We start from the raw sequence: 17,457 nt of genomic DNA, 5'->3' as shown, positions 1-17,457 counted from the left end.
AAGAATATGACAATTTTTCATATCTGGCGTTAAAGTCTCCAATGATTATTACTTCACCAACGGAAGCATGCTATTCAAAACAGAGACTCCAGAAAATCAAAACATTCCTGGTAGTAGTGAAGGTTGTCATCGACTGGAAGGCACGTGCCAAATACACTATTTTCATTTAAAACCATCTACAAACCCAAGAAGTTTGAGGTCGAGATTTTCCATTCTATGCATCAAATGCTGTCACCTTTTATATCAGCCTAATTGTGATGACGTCATCTACAGATTAATCAGTTTTTCATAAATTGCATAAATCAATATGCATACGAGGTACAAAGTACAATTTTGAAGGTTCAGATATATTATGAAGCTATAAGCCAAGCAAAACATCAAACTTATTGAGAATATGCGACCAAAATAGATCCTTCATTCTTTGTAGTTTTTTTTTTAACACGAGATAAGCATGTGGGCAATAACATCAGTGTACGAAGTATTGCAATGTTGACAATTACTAGATGCCATACTGTATCACAAGAAATTTATAATATAATGTGACAATGAGATCACCCCATTCAGCGTGATGTACAGATAATAAGAATTTCAAGATGGCCGCCGTGGCGCCATATTGGAGGCAATATCGTTACTATTTTAAATTTTAGACCATCTACAAACTCAAGAAGCGTTTTAAAGAAAACCCATTTCATGAAGATTACTGAATACATTATTTTCAAAATGGCATGTATGGCCATTATGTTGGAGCTTATATCTACATTATTGTCATTTGTATCGTAAGAAGTATTTAGTGAAAATATTACGACGACGTTTTTCTTCTACTTGTTATGATGTATTGTTTCATCAAACTGATGGTGGTTTTTGCGTCGCTTATTCTGTTATGGTAAGAGTTCGAATTCAATTTATTGGAGAGGAAATCGAAAGAGGGAAGCACATCATTCTGTCCTCTCTCAGGAAGGTGTCGCTCCTTTATGATGCAATATATTATTACATCTCGGACGTGCACAAGGTTACCGGGCTCAAACCGTAAGGAAGGAAAAGAAATAAGAAATGCGCAGGTACGATGTTACCGTATGTACTCGCTTATAATTCGAGTTAAACTGCAAACTACAAAGATCCTGACCTACCGTATGTTGTGCATATAAGATTACATATACATTTGTTACATTCATTCAAGGATTACCTACTTCATACAGTTCTAGACTTTATGTCGTTTAAAATGTTATGTTAATAATTAATTATAGAATCATCCAAAGATAACTCAATTTTCTTAAATATTTAGTAAGAATATTTGTAACTAACGCTGCATTCTTTCTATTGGAAATACAAAATATTGAATATTCGACCGTTAATGCCGAAACATTCTGGTTTGTAACTTTGAAAGTATTTTATTTCTAAAATTAATTATCATTGAGCATGAAGATGGTTTCCAACAATAATCTAGTATTTTAATTACAAATAGCATGAATTTCTCATAAATGTAAACAATCCATAAAACAGTTTTACAATTCACAATATATAATAAAGACAACATTGAAATCATTTCCACAATGTTGTCAATTGCGTTATTGCATTAGAAGATGAGAATTTAAAATGCACAAGTAACAATTTTAAATTTAATTAAAAAAATTATTGCTTCTTACCTGTAAGGAAAAGGTATAACTCTGAAATGCGCAGGCTAGTCTTGCTTCCCTGGGCATTTGGGCGGAAATTTATATAGAGCCTGAGAAACGGAGTACGTTCACACATGCTCTAAAAATGACGCAGGCCATATTGAGTTGACACAGCTCTAGCTCTAGCTGTGGAACCATGAACATGATGTATAACACATTCCTTGCTCCAAAAATGGTCATCAGGTTGGGTGACGCTCTGGTCATTTGACTTGAAAATTATTCATTAAATATTTAAAAAGTACTAACGTATAGCGTAGAAGAATTTGCTAACATACGTGAAAAGAACTTGGTTCTTATGTTTTCCTGCCCGTTGCATCGTACCGTGTACTGTTACTTTAATTATGAACGTAGAATACAAGAAGGACTGTACTATATTTATGTAATGTAAAATATTTCCTAGCCTTCGACTACTACGCATATTCTTATATTATAAATATGTTTGTCGTAACAATTTTTTAATATATTTAATGAAAAATCGCAGCAATTTCAATCATAACAAACTGCCCATAATCTGTGCAACCATTTCCATTATGAGCAGCGATGACAAGATTTCCAAAGTGGCCACCGTGGCAGCCATTTTTAATGTCCAAAAGGGCGCCGTTTTAATTTCGGAGCAGCTGGAACTCAGGCTAAAAATGTGGGTCAAGCTGTATGACATTCGTCAAAGTATGCAGTAGGTGCTGTGATAACAACCAGTTACCAATGGGAGAAGGGCGCAGGACTGTCGCATAAACTTGTATGGTATTCGACAAGCTACAGCTACAAACAATATGTCGTCACTCCTGCTCTGATAATTTCAGCATTCACAACTTCATTTTTATTATGCCAGATCCATACACACATACTGACATTCCATATTCATACACACATATTGACATTCCATATTCATCAGTCCTTGATATATGTAAGCATAATAAAGAAGAGAACGTACCACCATACTGGAAATAGGCCACTGTGACGCACAATTAACGTCGACTCTTTCCAGATGATCTTTATGGAATGACCTATGCTGGGGAGGGGGGAGTTGGCAATTCTGGGAAAGTAAAGTCTATCTTTATTATAGGCCTATCTGAGCTTGGTTGACACGGGTGAATGTCAATACAGTAATTCAACATTTGTGTTCCCCCTGTTCGAATCAGTGTATAAGTACCATGTCCGAGACATACAAAAATTATACATCCTGTCTTATTTTAAGTAATGCAGTTTGTTGTTTTATGGAGAATGAAAAAAGAAAACGTGCACTAGAATGAACTTAACCTGAGTCTTACTCCTGTCAGTTAGATGAAATTTATGACTTATTCAAATTGTAATAACATCAAAGAATATGTATAAATTGCAAAATGTACTGAAGTCATCAAGCCTTCAGGGGAATAAAGATGACATGGTGACGTTTAAGTAACCAACAGATTTTGACAATAATTTTTAGGGAAGAAAGGAACAAAGAATAAATTATAGACACCTTTTAAAGAAAGGCTGAATTATCACTTTCAGAGAAGAAGAGAACAAACACCAAGATCAACGAAAACAAGGGAACACATCGGAGTGATCGATTACACTTTATTGAAATCGAATCATGTTTAAATTTTATCCACTGATTAATTTGAATCAAATATGCAACTTGATTTATGACTGCACCAAAAATGAACGTTAATGTTCCTAATTCAACTTGTGAAGGTCTTTGATTTAAAACATATATAACTCAAATCTTGTTAACCTTGAGACATGTATAATACTATCACACTGATGGAAATCACGTACTGCTCTTTTAAAGATATCACATTATTCAGATTTTAATGGCTGTTTTAAAGTTTGACTGTCACAGTATTTCACTCCAAGTAAATAATTCTCCAAGCAGGAACTACTGGCCCACTCCATTTACCAATATATGGCAGATAAATAAAAAATAATTTGACAAAAAAAACAACCCTTGGGACTTGATTGAATCTAATGCTACTATCGATAGAGTTTAAGGCAAGAGCACGTATATCAGTATATATCAAGTATACATCAATTATACATCATGTATATCAAGTATACATCAAGTATATATCAAGTATTCATCAAGTATATATCAAGTATACATCAAGTATATATAAAGTATACATCATGTATATATCAAGTATACATCAAGTATATATGAAGTATACATCAAATATATATCAAGTATACATCAAATATATATCAAGTATACATCAAGTATATACATCGTGTATATATCAAGTATACATCATGTATATATCAAGTATACATCATGTATATATCAAGTATACATCAAGTATATGTGAAGTATACATCACTTAGAGTGTACCTGAGTTTATAGTCTAATTCAGCGACATCCCAGCCTTATTGTTCTAGATGAGTTACCTACATACGGTGAGTGAAGTATACAATCCTTTAATTTTTACATGTTACGGATGGCATTAGATTGCTAGTCCAGCCCACAAACTACAATGCTAAAACCATACCGTTTGACTGCCTGAGCCCATTTTATTCTATTCATTACGTCACGACAGGTTAACCAAATGCTAGTCATTCGCCACTGTTGTATTCAGGATCTACCAGACCTATTCGTAAAATTTGTCAGGCACGCCGAAGTTATTGCAATATATGCAAGCGTATAACCGATATGTTGCGTTATAAACAAAATTATTGTTGAGAGATTTCAGCAATACTATAATCTTCAATTAGATGCACATAACATTACATAAGAAGGAAAGCTATATTTCACAGCTCCTTTAAAATCAGATTTACTTTTCAGTCTTTTCCCTCGATTTTAATAAACTGCACATTAATCTGGTAAATAACTGTCACATGTTATGCTACAGCCAAATATTGTCATTCTCTCATGTGGTCTTTGTTAATCACTTCCGTCTCCGATGAACCGAGGAACATTTTCAATCAACGAACCACTTTTGAGTACCATTCGTACATTCACTTTATGGGGATTATATATTCCAAACGTTGGCCAAACATCACCAGACACATTCATTTCCCCAACTCTGCACACTTGATTATTATCTTCCAAGTCAATTACGGCACAAAAACCCTTTTTCAAGTTCAAGGATATGCCATATCTTTTGTAGACGGTAGCACCTAGTTCGAGTGGCGCAATTTGTGAATGTAAACGAAAATCACAGGAAAAAGCCACAAATAAACAAAAAGCTGTATGATCCTGGCAAGTTGCAGCATGAATGGACAAACAACCTTTTGTGCCTGACAAGCAGTGGTCGCTATCGTCTATACTCTCTCTCCTTCCAAGACCTATCTCAAAAACAAGATATTCCTCCTGTAACACTACTGGGGAGTAATGTACTTCCACCTCATAATAAAGGTGATCGATTACCTCTGAATTGAACGATATGCTACCCAGAGCACCGCCATACAATTTTAGCGCTTCTTCAGATGGTGACGCAGGTGAACCAAACTGGAGTTCCAAACCATCTATGCTGACGTTCCGGTCTTGGTCGACGTTTAGTGTTGCTCCATTGATTCTAAAGTAAGGACCTTTAATTGAAAAAAGTTAACGTAAAGCAAGAATACGAATACAATCGGGATAGAGCCATACATAATTGCAGGCTGGAATTCAAACCGAACACAAAATCATGAATTGTTCTCCACTTTATTTAAAAGTTCTTGTTCTGCGCTTATGTTTGTTTATTTTTTGCTGTTTATTTTTTTTTGTTGGGGGGTATTTTATTCTTATTAACATCCCGTGACCTCATCTCTAGATTTAATCAGCTATGAATTCAAACAGAAATATTCGTGCTTATATTATGAATGACTTTTATTGTTTAATTTATTTAAATAATTGAAAACATGAAACATGATATTGAAAATTCTGAACCAGTCTCTTTGTAAAAAAACATTTCTCGAGCCACACCGTGTATGCAATGATACATGTGTGTAAATAAAATACAATTGTCCATGCCCACATGCTATGTAAAATTATTTTCTATGTGAAATGGTTTATGGCTAGAACACCTAAACTAATTATTAGGAAAGATTCGTGACTATGCGTTGTGGTGAATTTCCACTTGAATTGATTTTGTCATAAACTTACAAATGACACTTTCAAGCACTGCTGAATTTTCTGCAACAAAAAGAAAACATGACATAAAATATTACAAGCATTACAAGTCTTTTAATTAATTATATATATATATATATATATATATATATATATATATATATATATATATATATATATATATATATATATATATATATATATATATATATATATATATATATATATATATATATATATATATATATATATATATATATATATATATATATATATATATATATATATATATATATATATATATATATATATATATATATATATATATATATATATATATATATATATATATTGCGCCATTCAAGTAATTTTAACAATTTATGTCTTCTTCGGTACCAGTTACATGAATTTAAAGACTGCGCATTTGATTTTTTTGGTATATTTTGTAACTTTATTTGCTGAAAACCTTTAATGCAATTTTTTTCTTTTCTTTTTTCTTTCTTTCTTGACTTATCGCATATTAGACCATTTTGTTTCATTTAACGTATACAGAATGGAAAGTCTACATATATGTTTCTTTGCCTGTATTGCACTATTCCTTCCAGAACATAGGTGACCAATTTTGTTTATAATATTTCAGAAATGGAATATTTTATCTCAGTATGACTTTTATTATAAATTTATACACTAAACCTACAACCTAAATCGCTAACCCACATATATAGTTAGGACAAAGTAAAGACAATATACTGGAAGAAAATTAAATTAGTCCTGATAATTTATAACTTGGTTGCTATCGCTGCGACTTTGCTCACAAGCTAGCGCTACGGTTGCAAACAAGTCGTGACTGTTATACAAGGAACATAACAGAAAATATATAACGTGATTTTAAATGGATTCCTACCATGAAATACATGGATCTTTTTACAAACTCCCGTGGAACTGTCATGATGGAGCGTCATGTGCAGATAATAGTCGTCCTCCTTGTCGAAAGTCATCCAGAGTTCTAGTAAACCATTATTGTCGTTTTTGTCTACAGTCAAGCCCAACTCTTGATGCTGACTGTCGGTAGTTTGGACTGTTAAATTCTCCACAAGCACACGTTCCCACGATTCTGATACTTGCATAGAAAACACTTTGCAGCGTACTTTTGCTTTCACCGCATAAGGCTGAATCAAACACTGGCGTAGATCTGTATCAAAAGGAGGAATATATCATAAACATATTTTCAAATGAAAAACACGTGTCTATGGCCCGGTTCATGTTGTTGTTGTTTTTCTTCTCAAAGTACGTCATGCAAATTCACATTCACAAAAAATTGTAAAATCTTTTTAAATTATCGTTACTTTTTCTTCTTAACCATTCTTTGGATGTGATTATTTTCTTTTCGTCACCGACTTCCAGATAATATCTTCATCATGACTGTCACGTTTGCCTGCCAGCGATTACGTAAGTTAGGAACAAAGGAATGGATTAGCGCAATGAGTATGTCGACCCTGCACTGCTGAGGCGATTTTGTTTGTACAAGAACCACCACCCCCTTTAGGTGTTAACACTAGCATATAGATTTTAGAAGCTTTGTTCTAAGAACAAAGGACCCTCAAAGCTATTGTAAATCTCCCCGCTTTGACAGATGGCCTGAGGCTCATCTCTTTATTTGGACCGACTGGGGGTAGAATTGATATCCAATCAGAACTGAGGAAGGGTGGGGCCATCAATTCCAACCAGAACTTAACAGTCATTTGAACTGATAACGAATTAGTGATTTGTAAGCCGTCATACTGGTAAAGCAGAATATACTCACTCCGAGGGAGCCACTCGTGATTTGGCGGGAAAACTCTTAGTACATTCTAAGGACAGAAAGCTTCGTAAAGGTCAGTGAGTTATTTGCTCGATTGTTGCAGAATGTTACGGCATTGTAATTGTAATTAAGTGCAGTATGTATATTTACTTACTAGAATCGTTAGCACGTAGAATTACCCTTGTATTGTTTAATTTACATGCGTACTTGAGAAATGAGCTATGATTATGTAGATTGCTCGCTCGTCAGAATTAATATTGTATTTCGCTATTTAGTTACTTCGTAGTAAACTAGTGTATTTATTCATGTGATATTCTAGATTTTGCCATTGTGAATTAAATGGTAGCTTGTAAAATGGCTGCAGTGTGTAAATTTAAATAATATGAATATTTGAATATTTGTGTACACTTGTGGGAGTGTAAAGTACAGAAATGCGTCGGATTATTGTGATATTGTTGAGAATAATGAGATTAAGAATATATATATATATATATATATATATATATATATATATATATATATATATATATATATATATATATATATATATATATATATATATATATATATATATTGATGTGACGCAATTTAGTGATTTCTGTATGATAAGTAGGATACCGCTCTTATTGCAACGTTGTTTCTATAAGAACGTGTGTGTTTTTCGATGTGCACGAATGCGTGACCAAAGATGTAGATAACCTTGATCTGATGAGTGATTGATTGTTGATTTAGTGTGAGAGAGATGGCTAACACAAATCCTTGTGTTTTTCGTAGGAAGCTTTTGGGGACAGAGTAGTCAAGTCCCGAGTCTCAGAGAGACGGGATAGAAGTAGGCGGAGAACAAGCTTCGTTGAAGGAGAAATAGAGAATAGAAGTAGGCGGGGAGCAAGCCTCGTTGAAGGAGAAAGAGAGAAAGAAAGGAGGAGGAGAAAAGAAGACAAAAGGGGAAGAGGACAGGAAGAATCGGAGAACGCCGGAAGGAGGAAAGCAATTGGCGTAGTAAACACAGATGAGTAGAAACCAAGTACAGGGGAAAGCCATCTCACACTAAAATCACGTGATGAAATAGGTTGTCACATGGTCGAGAGGAAGCAGATTGGTTGAGAACTTAATATCGTTTAATTTGTATTAAATTGTTATTCTTTTGGATTTCACCTTTGTGTTCTTAATAATTTAATTGTCGGTATTGCTGACTGGGGGCTCGGAGCTTTACCTCTCTCTATCACTAATTTCACTTCCTATAAAAACGAGCCAGGGTGGGAATTCCTCAGTAATTCAAATAAATATTGGGAACATCCTACCCCAGCGCATAACAGTGAGTCACATAGAACTTCATCATAACCGTACAACCGTTAGTAGTGAATGGGGCCACCCTAGCCTCAATGGGAATTAGCATTACAGAGACCCCTGGGCCACTCTAGCCTCAATGGAAAATTAACATGGAGAAAAATCGTGGGCCACTCTAGCCTCAAGGGGAATTTAACATGGGAAATAGTCTTGGGCTACTCTAGCCTCAAGGGGAATTGAACATGGAGAAAAAACCCTAGGCCACTCTAGCCTCAAGGGGAATTGAACATGGGATTTTTTTTTATTAATTTTTTTAAAATTTAAATTTAAATTTAAATTTTAAAAAGGGGTAGGCAATTGAATAAAGTCATTCTCTTTTCGAGAAATATGGCTGGCCCTGAAAAGGGCCTTTGGGTTTATGTTAATGTATCCATTAACATAAAGGGCACCGCATTGGTCTTCTTCTTGTCCTTAGGCTGCGTTTCACTGTAGGACCGTAAATCAGGACTCTTTTGAGGCATCCTTGTCTTTCTACGTAGATCCTACGTATCCACAGACTGGTGTTTGTCCTGTGAACATCATGGAAGACACAAGCGTAGAAGATTGCACATCGGTCCACATCTTGAAGCGACGAGAACAAGTGAATCAATGCACTGAACTGCGCTTATTTATAGGTAGAGGTAGGATTGAAACGGATTGAGTTCATTCACCAATCCAAATACGCGTTACAAAATTCAGTCAGCCCGCATCCAATCTGAAGAGATTAGTCTGTGACGTCAGTTGGTCTATATAGATTCGCTAGCGCTTGTGTGCAGTCAATCTATGCGACAGTGATTCAACATGACGGAAATTCAGAAAACGATCCATTGGGGTGCACCAGCAGGGGAGACCGCCCAAGGGAACCCGGACTTACTTTCAGAAGAGGTACACTGGGATTTTGTGGATTTTCTTACCTCGCAAGAATTTGTTCCGGAACCTTCGTCTCATTCTTCATTACCGCAAGTGGAGAATTTTAGACAGAGACAGAAAGAAGAATTGGAGAAATTTATGCAACGACAAAAGGAAGCGGAACAAGCTTTTCTCCTACAGCAACAGCAACAGCAACAAGAAGAGGTAAGAAAAAAACAACAGCAAGAAGAAGTAGCAGCAAAGAAACAAGAGGGTGAAAATCAAACGGCTACGGTACTGTTGGACATTTTAGCGGAGTTAAGAAGTCTGAAACAAATGTATCAGACTTCTTTATCACGACCGAAGAGAATACGACCTTCCCGAGCTAAACACGCCAACCCTGTGAATAAGCCTATCGTACCACCCTTAGTGATTTCAACCCAATCATCAGAAGTAGGCCTTGGCCGTGGCAAAGGCTTAAGGCAGTTAAAGTTGATTGGTTAAACTCACTCCTACACCATAAAGAAAAAAGGCCCTTTTCAGGGCCACCCACATTTCTCGAAAAGAAATACAATTTCAATTTGCCAATAACTCAAAAATAAACCCCACCCATTTTACCCTTATAGTACGTGTCTGTGTATGAGTGCGTGAGTGCAGCTTCTTATTTTAAAATCAAAACTCAAAGACACTTACCTTATATCATTAATGTATTCTTTTCTCCATAGTTACAATCCAATTCACAATTCACAACAGAACACTTTAATTAAAAGTTCATTGACTTCTTCTTTCTCCTTGTTTAGTCTCTCTGTTTTTTGAATTTCTTCACCGTTTTTTCCTCATTTTCTTCCCTTCTTCTTTTCTTCTCCTGTTTCTTTGCCTCTTTTAAATAGAATTGTCTTCTTTCTTCCTCTTCTTCCTCTGAAGAATCCCTCTCTTCTTCCGAAGAATCCCTCTCTTCTTCTGAAGAATCCTTCCTTTCTTCTGACTCCTCTTGTTTCTTTTTTGGGCAATCTGGAGACCAATGTCCTTTTTCTTTACAATAATAACAGGTATATAGCAAGTATCCTGACTTTTATCTCGAAAGGAAGGAGAGTAGTCCGTAGGCTGGTCTGAAGAGAATTTTCTAATGACCCCTCGCAAAGCTCTGACGAAACGTTCCATCTGGGTAGTCTCTTCCATCGTTGTGCTCGGTTTGAGAGTGAAATGAATAGTGAAAGGACAAGACACACACCCTTTTATATACGCTGGTTTGTCATGACTATAAATTAGTCTATGGTGTTTAAACTTTAGTCATTTGACGTTTTTGACTCAAGATGAAACGATCCTATTCATTCGAGAAGAAAGAAGAAGAAGAAGAAAGTAAGAGGCAGAAACGTGATCTATCGCCTCGTACCAGGGCTGAAATCTTGGCACAAATTCATGCCAGTGATTTTGAAGAGGACATGAGTGAACCAGAATCAGAACCCTCTAAACCAAGTTCACCACCCTTAGTCAACCCTGAAAAGTACTATTCCATTCGAGAGACGGAAAAGCGCTCCTCTAGAAAATTTAGAACCACGGCTTACACCTACACAGTGAAGTTTAAAGATTTCAAGGCCGACGTACCATTGAAGAAAGCAGAAGGGTTTATCACCGAGATGTGGGATTCTTTGCTCACCGCACTCAAGCGACAATGTCAACCCAAAGAAGACGATCGCTTGACACTATCCATAGATCACGACGGTTTGAAATCCCCTGTTTGGATCGAGTTTAGCAGACCCGCAGAACTAACCCTTTCCAAAGTCATGGACAAGATTCAACACGTACAACAATCTAATGACCAGTTTGACATCACCGATGGTAAAGCCACACTGAAAATGGCCCACGTCTCTCCTCCTCAAGGGACTGGACGCAAAAAGATGTTATTGGTGGACGACCTTCGCAACACCAAAACAAGTCTCGTCCGAATTAACAACCCTCAAGACCAGATGTGTTTAGCTCGAGCCATCGTGGTGGGACGAACCTATGCCAACAAGAACGACACGGTAGAATGGAAAAGAGCCTGGAAAACTATTCGACAATCGGACGAGCCAAACAAAGAAACGAAGCAGAACTCCTGTTGCAACAAGCTGGTCTGTCCAAAGACACACCCTGTGGCATTCCTGAGATGCAAAAATTGCAAGATGCCCTAGCTCCACGCTACACCTTGAAAGTGCACCCTCAAGAAATGCGCGGACCTCTGTTGTTTCGAGGCCAAGACTTTAAGGACGGAAAATACATTCATGTTTATTATCACGATGACCATTTCGATACCATTACCACTATCACCGGATTCCTGGGATACAGATATTACTGTGAGAAATGTGATTATGGTTATAACAATCGAGAGCAACACAAGCATTGTGGATGGAAATGCCCAGGATGTTTGGCCTCTCCACCCTGTCTGAGCGAAGAACCAGTGCCTTGTTCGACTTGTCTGCGCACGTTTGTCAGCCCTACCTGTTACCAACAACATTTGAAAACACAAGGTTCACAGAAGAAATGTGCTTGTCAACTCCTGAGATTGTGCCCTACGTGTAGACAAGGCATACCTACCAACAGTACCAAGGCACACGTATGTCGAGGAAAGAAAAAATGTCACATTTGTCACCACATCGTCGACTTGGAAAACCAATGCTACGTGCAAAAATACCAACCCCCACCAGAGAAAGAGGACGGTGACAAGAAGAAAAGCAGTTTCATCTTTTTCGATTTCGAATGCATGCAAGAGACCGGCATTCACATTCCTAATTTCTGCGTGGCTCATCGAGCGTGCGAGAAGTGCATTCAAGAACCTATCTTCAGTCATTGCCCTCACTGCAGCAAGATTCCTGGAGGGCGTGAAAAAATCTTTCGAGGACCGAACACGTTAGCCGATTTTGCCCAATGGGTCTTAGATCCCATCGACAAGACGTGGAGCCAAGAGGACATCGAACGTTACGGAGATTGTCATCGTCATGCCACAGTGATGGCTCACAATTTCTCCGGATACGATGGACAGTTTCTTCTCAGATACTATACGGAACAAGGCACCGAGCGTCCTAAAGTGACTTTGAACGGAGCCAAAATCATTTTCATGCAAGTGGGACAAGTGCAGTTTAAAGATTCGATGAGTTACTTGGCCATGCCTTTGAGTCGAATGCCTGAAACGTTTGGAATGACAGAAATGGCTAAAGGGTACTTTCCTCACTTTTTCAATACGGAAGCCAATCGACATGCCGTTCTACCCCATTTACCTGAGGCTCACTATTACGACCCCGACAACATGCGTACCGAACAACGAGAAGCTTTCTACGTTTGGTACCAAGCTCACGCCTCGGACCCTTTCGACTTTCAGGAAGAAATGCTAAAGTATTGTCGTTCTGACGTGGACATTTTACGGCGTTGCTGTGGAAAATTTCGAGAACTGTTCATGGAACAAGGAGGGGTCAATCCTTTGAAAGAAGCTTGCACCATTGCCAAAGCGTGTTCCTTAGTGTATCGACAACGATTCATGCCTGAAAACACTGTGGCTGTCATCAGTCCTCAAACGACCCACTTTGTCAAACGTCAATACTCGGTCAAAGCCCTACGTTGGTTACATTACTTGTGCGACAAGGAAGACAAGTGGATTCAGCATGCCCGCAACGGAGGGGGCGAAAAGACCATCGGAACGTATTCGGTCGATGGCTGGGACTTAGAAAACCCCAAGATCGTGTACGAGTTTAACGGTTGCTTATTTCACGGATGTCCCGTCTGTTACCCTGACCGTGGCACTAAAAATGCAACGAACCATGGAAGACTTGTACCAGAACACTTGTCAGCGGCGCCTAAAGTTAGAACAGGAAGGATACCAAGTGGTGGAAATGTGGGAACACGAGTACGATCACCGTATGAAAACCGATCCCGAGTTTAAACGCCTCGTGGAAGGTTACCAGTTCATGGACCCGCTGAACCCGAGGGATAGTTTGTACGGAGGAAGGACCAATGCCACCTGTTTGCTGTACCAAGCCGACGAAGAGAAAGGAGAAGAAATCAAATACTTGGACGTGTGTTCGCTGTATCCCTACGTGTGCAAATATTGTCGCTTTCCTGTAGCGCACCCGCAATTGTTAACGGAACACATCGACCTGAAAAACATTCGACAATACGAAGGCTTGATCAAGTGTAAAGTTTTGCCTCCCACGAACCTATACCATCCCGTCTTACCTCACCATTGTCAAGGCAAACTGATGTTTCCCTTGTGCCGTACTTGTGCCGAAACGTGCAACCAAGATCAGCCTTGTCAGCACACCCAGGAAGAACGGACCTTGACGGGAACCTGGGTCAGCATATAATTGTTCAAAGCTCTGGACATGGGATACCAACTGTTAGAAGTGTACGAAATTTGCCACTTTCCCAAGACACAACAGTACCACAAGGGTGACCCTACTCAGAAAGGCATTTTCGCCGACTACGTGGATGCCTTTTTGAAACTGAAACAAGAAGCCAGCGGCTATCCTTCCTGGTGTCACACTCCCGAAGACCAAATACAATTCAAAGAGAAATACTACGAACAAGAAGGCATCTCTTTAGACCACATCGAAAAAAACGAAGGCAGGCGATCGTTTGCCAAAGTGATGTTAAATTGCTTGTGGGGTAAAATGGCACAACGACCGTGTTTACCCAAGACGGAATATTTGACAGAACCTTCCCGCTACTTCCAGATGATTCACGACAAAACCAAATACATGAAACACGTGGACGTCGTTCGAGAGGATTTGATCTTGGTCAATTACGAAGAAGATCTGGACTTTGTACAAGACGACCCTTTTGGAAATGTCATCATTGCGGCTTACGTGACAGCTCATGCTCGCTTAAAATTGTACGAAGCTTTAGAACTGTTAGAAGAACGCGTCCTGTACTTTGACACGGACAGTTGCATTTACATCCATCACCCGAGTCAACAGCACCCTGACATCGAAGGAGACCGTTTAGGAGCCTGGACAGACGAGCATCCCGACGACAAGATTCTAAGTTTCGTCAGTGGCGGCCCCAAAAATTACGGCTACGAATACCGGGACAAACAAGGAGAAGTGCACACGACGTGCAAAGTGAAAGGACTGACTCTGAATCATCGTACCAGTCTTGTGGTCAACTTTGGGGTATTGAAAGAAGCCTTGCAATCGGGAGAGGATGGAAACTTTAAAGTGACCACCTATCAACCGAACAAGATTGTACGTTTACCCACTCACCACATCGTCAGTCGACCCTTGGAAAAAGTCTATCAAATTGTATACCAGAAGCGAGTGCGACTTCCCAATCACTTTACTTTGCCGTACGGTCACGTCGGTATTGGTCTGTATATAAAAAGGAACCCTAGGCAAGATCGATAGTTCATTGTTCATTGAAGTAACTTACCATGTCGTTGACGAAGAAGAAACGAGATTGGTTAGGAGTCAAATGTTGGACATCACCGAGACCAGGGTTTTGAGGCTTGGACACAAGAGGTAGCCCAGTATGCACGAGAGTTATTCAAGGAAAAAAGTTACTTTTCAACCTGTGTTAGTGACGGTGCCAGAAGAACCCGTCACCCAGGACAGGACTGTCCTGGACAGGCCTGAAAGACCCTTTCGGGAGGACACTTGTGTGACCTTACCCCCTACTATAGAACTGGTTAGAACTTTACCCAAAACATGTGGTTGTTGTACAGACACTTGTTTTTATTCCACGTTCATGGTTATCATGTGCCTTTTATTCTTGTACTTAAGCCTTTGGCTTTTATGTATTTTTGTCTTTCGTATTCATGTTTGAAAAAAAACATTCAATAAACGTGTTCTGAAAAAAAGTATATAAACTCTTGTCTTGTTTGTTTTCGTGTCACAAGTGACATTTCTCACACTATGGCTACCTCTGCTGTCTCTGCTCCCTCTTCCTCTACTGTCAAAGTCATCGACGAACACTTAGATCGTGCCAGTTGGGAGGCTTTGTATCTTCGCCATCCCTTTAACATGCTCATTGCTGGACCTAGCGGTTCAGGCAAAACCGAATTCGTCAAACGTTTGATCGAACATAAACATCATTTGATCGATCGACCCCCTCAACGAATCGTGTGGTGTTACAAAGAGTGGCAATCGGCGTACAGCCTCTTGCGAGAAAGTCAAGGCGATTCCATCGTGTTTGTGGAAGGCATTCCTAAAGAAGACGACGGCATCGTCTCTGACTCCCGTCTAACCCATTTGGTCATTTTTGACGACATGTTAGGAGAAGACGAAGAAGAAATTAAACTGTGGTTCACGCGCAAAGGGCATCACCGTAATGCCAGTGTCGTTTACATCACCCAAAATTTGTTTCAACAAAGTAAAGCCCATCGCACCATCAGTCTCAATGCGCATTACGTGGTCTTGTTTAAAAGCCCTCGAGATAAATCGCAAGTGCAAGTCTTAGCCAAACAGTTAGGAACGCATTGGCTGACTCAGGCGTACGACGATGCCACTCAAACTCCACACGCCTATTTACTCGTCGATTTGAAACCTACGACCCCCGAGTATTTGCGATTTCGTACCCACTTGTTTCACCACTGGTGCCAAGACGGAGGGCCTGTCCTGTACACGTCTCCGTCCTCGACTTCATTTCACTTCACATAAAAAAATCTATAAAAACCTCATACCCTTTTTCGTCTGTCTCTCTCTCAGTGCGAACATGACGTCCCTTCAATCGCATCTTCCCGTCAAACTGATTCGTGCCTTATATGGCATCAGTCGAGAAAAAGATCCACAAACACGAGCTCGTGTCTTAGAAGCTAGTCTCAAAGAAGTCTTACGATGGTTCACGGTGACGGCACGTCAATTACTCCAAGGAATCATTCAGATTCCTCATCAAACCAAACGCTTTTTTGATCGAAACAAAGTCGCTTTGGTCCAACTGGCCGATCCCCGCATCGACACTCAAACCAAAAAACAAATCATTTTGAAACCTGGAGGGAGCGGTACTCTAGGAGGGGTCATCATTCGCTCACTCTTAAGATGGGATCCTAATGCCCCCAAAGTTATACCCAAGACAAAAGTCCAACGAAGCCCCAAGAAGAAAAAGACCAGGTCCCCAAGGAGAACTTCTCCAGTGGCAGGACCCTCCTCTTACCAGACACCACCCCGGAAAAAGAAAAGTAGCCCCCAGAAAAAGAAACAGAGAAAAAGTCCCCAGAAAAAGAAAAGTCCACAGAAAACTAGTCGCAAGAGAGGCACTTCGGCCAGGACGCAACCTTACACTCGCAAACCACGACCTGCCACGGCGGTGACTGAGTCTCCGGCAGCCTCACGTTTGTCCACTTCTCCGTTAATGACACCCAGAACTGAAGAGTACTTGGAGACGTTGATCACACCAAGAACTTCTCCGTTGATGACCCCCAAAAGAACTTCCCCAGTGGCAGGACCTTCCAATTTAGTGGCAGTGGCTGCTGCTCACAAAGTACCTTCTCCCAAAATCAAAGTTCAAGAAAGATCGGGCATGTTACAAAGTTTACTGGATTTGTCCAAGCAAGAACTGGCTCGATTTAGTCCGTTACGTATCCCTGCACGACGTGTCATGCCTGTCCTCAAACTAATACGACGTAAAGACAATCAGTGGCGACGCGTTCCAGTATAAAAAAGGCCTGTGACCAAGTCGGGTATCAGTGTTTTTTGGTGCTCCTGAAGACTCAAAGATGTCACCCTCCAGAAAACCCCAAGGAAAGAAAAGGAAAGGACTGCCACCACGTTTAGCCAAACATGGGGACATGTTATCTGTCCTGTCCAAAGCTTCTCCAC

At 39.3% G+C, this 17,457-nt stretch overlaps 1 protein-coding gene across 1 annotated transcript in view; it reads right to left on the bottom strand.

Moving 5' to 3' along the window:
• Nucleotides 1-3,213: 3,213 nt before the first annotated feature.
• The window catches only part of LOC149794321 (E3 ubiquitin-protein ligase TRIM45-like), a 55,817-nt gene continuing 41,573 nt past the window's right edge, over nt 3,214-17,457 (bottom strand). Inside the window, exons 3-5 of the mRNA XM_089968482.1 lie at nt 6,605-6,892; nt 5,734-5,763; nt 3,214-5,177 (exon numbers count right to left, since the gene is read on the bottom strand). Of these exons, the coding sequence (XP_089824608.1) occupies nt 4,531-5,177; nt 5,734-5,763; nt 6,605-6,892 (965 nt within the window). The 3' untranslated portion in view covers nt 3,214-4,530. The remainder of the gene's footprint in view (nt 5,178-5,733; nt 5,764-6,604; nt 6,893-17,457) is intronic.

The sequence above is a fragment of the Sinohyriopsis cumingii genome, chromosome 8, assembly GCF_028554795.1.
Source record: "Sinohyriopsis cumingii isolate HCF-2022 chromosome 8, ASM2855479v2, whole genome shotgun sequence".
NCBI lineage: Eukaryota > Metazoa > Mollusca > Bivalvia > Unionida > Unionidae > Sinohyriopsis > Sinohyriopsis cumingii.
The sequence above is the reverse complement of the archived record's forward strand: the minus strand, read 5'-3'. Positions and strand labels throughout refer to the sequence as shown.